Source organism: Epinephelus moara, chromosome 12, assembly GCF_006386435.1.
Source record: "Epinephelus moara isolate mb chromosome 12, YSFRI_EMoa_1.0, whole genome shotgun sequence".
NCBI lineage: Eukaryota > Metazoa > Chordata > Actinopteri > Perciformes > Serranidae > Epinephelus > Epinephelus moara.
This window is the reverse complement of record NC_065517.1, coordinates 2,022,148-2,030,393: the sequence shown is the minus strand read 5'-3', so window position 1 is coordinate 2,030,393 and position 8,246 is coordinate 2,022,148. Positions and strand designations below refer to the sequence as shown.

The window sequence follows — 8,246 nt, the reverse complement described above, 5'->3', positions numbered from 1 at the left end:
AAGCTCAGAGAGGCGTATAGGACTGCGACTCTGAGTCCTGATCTCAACTCTGGGTTGTCAGGGATTTAAATTACTAATAAAATTTGCCAGGTTCCTAGAAATGAGAGCAGCTCCATCCAAAGTGGGATGAATGCCGTCTCTCCTAATAAGACCAGGTTTTCCCCAGAAAGTTTGCCAGTTATTTACGAAACCCACATTGTTTGCTGGACACCACCTGGACAGCCAGCGATTAAATGATGACATGCATCTAAACATGTCATCAGTGGTCAGATTTGGGAGGGGTCCAGAGAAAACTACGGAGTCAATAACCAGAGTTTTATCCTCAGCGGGTGTGTCGCTGAGTGGGGAAAAGCGGTTGGAAACGTGAACAGGCTGGTGGTGAGCTGTGGGCTTCGGCTTGGAGCTATGCCTCTGGCGAACGGTTACCCAACCTCCTGGCTGAACAGGTGTTACCGGAGGACCGCTAGCAGAGGCTAAGGCTATGCTATGTGGCTCCGCACCGACTACAGGGGGCTGTCTAACGACCGCAGCTACTGAATGGTTTTCCATGGTGCAGAGCCGCGCTGCTAATTCACTAAGCCTCGCCTCCAACGCAGCAAATAAGCTACACTTATTACAATTAAAAGGAGGCAGAGGCATAACTGAACATTTGGCACACCGAGCAAGAAAGAGCAGAGGGAGAAGCCATCGCTAACTGTAAAGCTAATGTAGCTACCAAGGCTAGTAACGTGCAAACAACAGCTAAGAGATTAGCAAGAAAGTCGTAGAAAGGAGGAGAGCTATAAGTGCTTAAACAGAACTAGTGTGGGTTAAGACTTGAAGTAGACGTTAAAGCAACTGAAGTGAGAAAGCAGAAAGCAGGCTAGTAGAATTCACCAGAGCAGTACAGAGACGCTGTCACAGAAACACCGGAAATGACACAACTCGCTTACCGCAATACGTCAGCACGTCAGCAGCCTCACATGGATGTAGCTACCTATGAGGAGTATTTCATCTGCACTTTCTTGTTATTGTTTTTTGCGGTTTATTTATTTATTTATTTATTTATTTGGACTCTCAGATTATTTTTATATAAACTTTTTATACACGTACATTTTAAAATTAGGTATATACTACATATTTTTTTATAAACATATGAGAACATTAAAAAGAACGGGGGAAAAGACAGAAAAGAGGAGTATTGAGGTTATGATGGTTTAAAATTGTATCTGTATTGCCAAGACTGCACTGTTTTTATTTTCTTGGATTATTTGTAAACATTGGCAATGTCTTGATTGTATGCAATACTTCTGAAAATAAAAAGAAAATTGCAAAAAAAAAACAAAAAAAAACAAAAAAAAAATGAAAACTACAATTCCCTAGGACTGCGCCATGCAGCTTGATACATATCAGCAACATAGTTGTAGTTCTTCTGATTTACAAAGTAGGGTTCTAAATAGGGTTGTAATATATCTAATATCTAGTAAAGCCGAACTAGTAAATACACTGCACCTAGATGAAATATGTTAAGAAAAAGCAAGGATGTTGGCTAATTTCAGATATTTTAGCTAATACTCTAGAAATGGCGTTTTTGGGACGTTAGGTTTTTGCGGCTTGTAAAATAGAGTTGTAAAATAGGGTCGTAAAAAGATAGATCTACTGAATATATCAAATATCTAGTACAGCTGAACTATCATGTTATCATTATTATTATTATTATTATTATTATTATTATTGGTGGGAAATTATATTAGAGTTATACTTTAGTGTTTTTGTGTGTATACAGGACGTTGTTGAATCAGGGAATCCGTGTGTCCACCACGACAAAGGATCCTAATTGACTTTACATTGGCATTGTTTCCGTGGTACTGGCACGTAATTTCAACCCATTACATGCTGCCACCACGGACTGCAGTGTTAAGAGGTCGTGGTCATTGCACGTATCTCTGTGAGATCAGGTTGAACCGGGGCTAACCGGTGCTTCCTCCTCAGGCTCCACTTCACTCAGCTGCCCAACAGACCCGTTGCTTCTTCCCACTTTAACCTGAATAACAAACCGGGGCTAGCTGGGAGGCTAGCGGAGCATTAGCCGCAGCATGACCGGAGGGAAGCACAGCCAGTTAGCCTCCGCTAGCCTCCCAGCTAGCGGCGGCTCTCCATTTGGATCCAACCGGAGCACAGAGCCCCGGTTTGTTATTCAGTTTAAAGTGGGAAGAAGCAGCGGGTTTGTCGGGCAGCTGAGTGAAGTGGAGCCTGCGGAGGAAACACCAGGACCGTCTGGATGTAATAGTCCGTGGAGGTGCTGCGGTGCTCGGCTGCACAGATAGGAAACCCCTCGGCTGACAGGATGTACCACTCTCTCACTCTGCTACTTTGTTTATCTCATATATTCCTCGGACTTCTGGTTTCCCTTTTTGAGTTATTTCCTCTTACGCAGGCGCAGAACATACATGCTAGTTGGCCATCGGATGTAGTCTTTGTAGTGTGTTCTTTGATGTGTCAGCACCTTTAAAGAACAGGTTGAAGTTGTTGGTTTTGTCCACGTCACCATCCATAACCTGGCTATTCTTCTTTGAATAGCCTGTGATGTACTTCATTCCCTTCCACACCTCTCTGATGTTGTTCTGCTGCAGCTTACTTTCCAACTTTCTTTTGTAGTCCACCTTTGCTTGTCACAGTCTCTCCTTCAGCTCATGTTGAACCTCACTGACCCTCTCCTTGTCCCCTTGCTTGAACGCCAGCTTTTTCTGATTGAGGAGCCGTTGACGTTAAGCCAGGGTTTATTATTGGGGAAGCAGCGTACAGTCTTTACTGGCATCACAGTCTTCCTGCAGAAGTTTAGATATTCTGTTAAAATATCCACCCTACTGTCCATGTCCATGTTATTGTCCTGTGGCTCCAGTAGTACAGTCCAGTCTGAGACTGAGGGACTCACTGGTCTCCAGGGACCACTTTCTGACTAAGCGGGTGTTAACAGGCAACTTTAATACACAGGGTTTGTATGTGGGCTGGAGAAAGACCGGATTATGATCTGATCTGATCTGCCGTGAGATGGTAGGGCAGAGGCACAGTAGGCGTCCTTGCCATTTCCATAAAACAAATCCAGTGTCTTATTCTCCCTGGTGGGACAGGTGTGTCGTGTCCCTGTCTGCACACACAGTAGAGAAGCCCGTTAGATTCACACAGCTGTCAGGCACGTTGTCATTCAGCCACGTCTGCGTGAAGCAGATCAGACTACACTCCCTGTAGAGTCGGCTCCTCACCAATGCCAGCAGTTTATCCCGATTATTACCAATGGCAGGAAAGGCTTGTATTTCCACCTCCTAGCCTTTAACTTTGCTCCTGCTCTGCAGCCTCGGAACGGCTTCCTCAGCTCGGCCGGTATCGGGTGTTTAACTCCATAAGTAATTTCTCTCAGAGCCAGAAGATCATCCCTCGTGTACACAACTTTACTCATCACATTTGAAAAATTAACAATCATTAAAAAAGAAAAGACACACTCAAAAATGACTTAAAAAACAGGAGCTACTTAGACTTGCTGCCACTCTAACTGGCGCATCATTCATAAAAAATAATAATAATAATTATGAGTATACATTATGAGTAATGAGTAGATTTTCAAGTGTTTAAAAATATATGTATTAATTCCAACCGGATTATGTGAACTCTATACATTCTAATCCTCACTTGGAGAGGAAACAAAGCTTTGCAGAGTCGTTCCTGTGGGCTATGGCAACACTAAACCCCTGCGCTTGCCTGAGGAGAGCTAAATGCACAAACCTGCTATTTTTAAATATCCCATGGAGAGAGACTCTCACTGCAGCCTGTTCTATTTTTTTTCTATTGCTAACATGGCGAACCCTGCTAAACACATCATATGGCTAACAATGCAAACAATTTAGTCAACGGTGCTGTGAATAAAGTTCCTGCTGGGTAAAGGGAACCTTGTCTCTGCCTGAGCAGAACTAACAGCTAGGTAACACCTTGGACTATTCACATAAAGTGTTACCCATAGCAGGCCTGGTCAGTAGTGCTAACATTTGAAGCAGCCTTTGTATCAGAAGGTGTAGTTCTAGAAGTGAAGCTCTTAAAGGCCATATAATATTTATGGCCCTAGTCCCAGTGGGAAAGAGGCAGCCGGTAGGTTTGGTATGGCTCATGCAATCGGCACTGGATCTTTTCCTGGGGCAGCAGAGGCTGCTCTGCTGCAAATGAGGCCACAGTCATACAGGCAAGCAGTTAGCTTTACTCTCTCAGACCACAGCAACTGGTTTTAAAACAAATGGAAAGACTGTTTATGACACAGCCCAGACTGCCTCCTCAAGCAGCGGTTCATCCTTGTCTCATTCCTAGCCCTCAACAGTAGAGTAGGCGACATACACTGCTGCCAGAGTTTTGGCGGTTAGTGGTGTTGCCCACTCCTGCTGACAAAAAGGGTGCCATTGTGGGACACACCACATGCTGCAGGACCACGTTGAACCCCTTGTCTGAGCAAAAAGGCAGAGCATATCATGGGTAGTGGGTAGGGTAGGGCTCCATGCAGTTTCTTCTCCTTGAAGAGACCAGCCGGTCATTCTTTTCATCTTACTCTGGCCAGGACTTTGATGGAGCTTTCCAGCCTACTAGCTCTGAGCCGGGGTAGGGCGGTAAGGCTTGATGAAATGCAGCCACTGGTTACACTGCTCCCCGGGGAGCGAGAGACAGGCAGTGCAGGAGCTGGTCTCCTCCAGGTGAAGCCAACCCAGGCAGAGTCAGTGCAACTTGTGGGCATCCAAAAGAGACATGGACATGGCACAGGTGAGGCAAAGCTTGTTGTCAGTCTTCGACTACGCACAAAATGCAACCAGAAAATCTAAGGCATCCAGTCTGTAAGGGCAAGTTCTCTCCTGTATTTTGGTCTTAGAATCAACAGAAATGGCTTCAAAATAGCGAAACACCATGGTAGCCTCATTATTCTTCAGTCAAAATGTATCTTTAGGTTGTGAAATTAATCAGGAAGCATGAAAAACCAAAGTTCACTCAAGTTCTGCTCTTTACATTGCAAATGTGTAGAGACCAGAGAATACAAACCCCCTTTCCCCCAAACAAAGATGGCTGCAACCTCGTGGCAATATGTCACATTAGTAACTACTTAAACATAGCAGTTGTGTACATAGTTGTGTACTTAATAGTCCAAAGAGAAAACCTTGGTTCACTGGTAACTGGCCTTCACAAATATGGCCTGCAAAAACATAGTAAACTTTCACCATGGTACAAATAAAAGGAAACAAACTGCAGGAGTGACTGCCCCCTGTTGAACGAATGAACTTCCAGGTCAATTCTCCTCCTGAGCATAGTAGTGCTGACGCGATAATAAAGCCACTGTGACTGATTCATCATAATCCTCTCACAGACCCTGTGGAGTGCCACCAAGGTGCCCAAATATTATCCAAACTGTGCTGAAAATAAGACAAGTATTATGGTTTCCAATGGGAATGTACCAGAATATCAATTCATTATTTGTGTGTGTGTGTGTGTGTGTGTGACTTTTTCTCACAGAATAAACACAACCAGATCAGTCAGACTAAAATCCGTGTGGCCTCCACCCTCCTCTTTATCCTGGTTGGCTGCATCTTGTTTGTCACCATCCCAGCTGTGATCTTCAAACACATCGAGGGCTGGACAGCTCTGGATGCAACATATTTTGTTGTCATCACTCTGACAACTGTTGGAATAGGGGACTATGTCGCAGGTGAGAGTTTATCATTCATAGTCAAAGTAGTCATTAAAGGAAATGTTGTGAATGATCTGATTAGTTTTCTACATGTTATAAAACACTAATACATCAGGACACTTGTCAAAAGTTGAATCAGACTTAGATGACATTTGTAGTGACTGGAGTTGCAGTTTATTTTTATTCCTCCCCGCTGGTGATAACCCTGGCTGGAGGCATTATGCTGTCTTTCTGTCTGTTCGTCCACCTGTCCATCCGTCCATCCATCCCATCCTTGTGAACACAATATCTGAAGAACGCCTCAATGGAATTTCTTCAAATTTGCCTCAAGGGAATTTCTTCAAATTTGCCTTGGTCTTGAACTCAACAATGAACGGATTTGGTGGTCATAAGGTCAAGGTCACTGTGACCTTCTCTGTCTCATTGTTCTGAACATGATATCTCAAGAATGCCTTAAAGGGATTTCTTAAAAAATTTGGTACAAACATTCACTTGAACTCAGTGATGAACTGACTAGATTTTGGTGGTCAGAGGTCAAGGTCCCTGTGACTTTGGATCCAACTCATTAAACTCATCGTGAATGCAACATCTCAATAACAGCTTTAGGGAATTTCTTCAAATTTGGCACAAATACTCACTTAAACACACACAATTAACTGATTAGATTTTGGTGGTTATAGATCAAAAGTCAAGGTTATGTGACTGCCATTCTCATTCTTGTGAATATGATATGTCAAGAATACCTCAAGTACATTTCTTCAAATTTGGCACAAACGTTCACTCGGACTCAATGATGAAGTGATTAGATTTTGGTGGTCACAGGTCAAGGTCAATGCTTTATGTCAAGAACACTGTGACAAAATTTCTTCAAATTTGACACAAATGTCAACTTGGACTGAAGAATAAACCGATTAGAATTTTATGATCAAAGCTGAAAGGTCAAGGTCAGTGTGACCTCACCCATAACTCAAGAATCCATATGGTAATTATTACAAAACTCAACAGTCTAATAGAATCAAATTATGGAGTGATGACATTTTATATCCAAAAGGTCAACTTCACTGTGACATCATAACGTTATGCATAAAACACTCTTCGGGCCAATATTCAGTGTCATATCTCAGAAATGTATTGTATAGATCTTCTGTGCTGTTGGGGGAAGATGTGTGAGAAGCATCCATTTAATCACAACACAACAACTTGACTGGATCATGCAGGTGTAAAACTGCAAGACTGTAATTCTAGTTTGGTGTGTGTGTGTGTGTGCGTGTGTGCCTGCTTGCAACCGTGCGTGTGTGAAGCAGAATTCATTAATGGACTTGTAGTGCTTGTGTTGGTTGACAGTGTCCTCACCTTTAAAGATCGCTGACTTTGACTACAGAACAAAACAAAATCAACCCATCTGTGAATTTCTCATTAGGCTTCATTCCGTGTTCAAGTGGAAAAGTGATGTACATTTCTTTAGTCATTCATGTCTTGTTTTCTTATCAGGGGGAGACAGAAGGATTCAGTACCGGAAGTGGTACAGACCACTGGTGTGGTTCTGGATCCTGGGTGGTCTGGCCTACTTTGCTGCAGTGCTGAATATGATTGGTGACTGGCTGAGAGTGCTGTCCAAAAAGACAAAAGAAGAGGTATGCTCTCATATGAAATGATTAACGCTCATATGATGAAGATGCTGATATTTATTATATATTATATTCTTGACCAGGGTAGGACAAACTTTGGCATCTTTAGGTTCGTCACTTACCAAATATGGCTGCAACAAAAAAAATCATGTTTACTACACATAATGTATTATTTTGTTTATGAAGTGATTGATCATTTAGCCTGTCAATGTCACAATTTCTGACATTGTGTCCTTTCCCAATCCAATCACAGTTCTGAGCAAATTTTTGGTTGGTGGAATATGCTTGATGCCAAGTGTAAGTAATAATGATATTGATAATGATCACTTTAGAAAACTTTATGGTAAAAAATATGATAAAAATGCATGCTAAAAAATGAAACTAGAAGATTGAGAAAAATCCAGTTAAAATAGCAGGCTAAGACAAGATAAAACAACCGTCAGTTAAAAACACATTTCGGGAGAAAGTAATGGTATAAAGGTGTGTCTTAACATTTTGTTTTAAAGTTTCAACATACATAGGGCCATTAAGACCCTCAGGTAGACTGTTCCAGAGTTTAGGGGCATAATTAACAAAGGCTGCCTGTCTTTTAGTTCTGATATGCAGAGCAATCAAGAGGCTAGAGTCAGAGGATCTTAGGGGTCCAGCAGGTACATATATCTTGACCATGTCAGACAAATAAGATGGGATAAGGCCATTCAGTGATTTAAAAACTAACAAAAAAAAATTAAAGTTAATTTTGTGGCAGACAGGTAACAGTGTAATGATTTTAGGATTGCAGTAATATCAATCAATCAATCAATCAATCAATCAATCAATCAATTTTATTTATAAAGCCCAATATCACAAATCACAATTTGCCTCACAGGGCTTTACAGCATACGACATCCCTCTGTCCTTAGGACCCTCACAGCGGATAAGGAAAA

The 8,246-nt window shown here is 42.2% G+C and overlaps 1 protein-coding gene across 1 annotated transcript in view; it reads left to right on the top strand.

The window, feature by feature from the left end:
• Positions 1-8,246, top strand: part of kcnk10a (potassium channel, subfamily K, member 10a) — an 84,365-nt gene that overhangs the window by 65,478 nt on the left and 10,641 nt on the right. The window contains exons 5-6 of the mRNA XM_050058860.1: positions 5,518-5,710; positions 7,184-7,326. Of these exons, the coding sequence (XP_049914817.1) occupies positions 5,518-5,710; positions 7,184-7,326 (336 nt within the window). The remainder of the gene's footprint in view (positions 1-5,517; positions 5,711-7,183; positions 7,327-8,246) is intronic.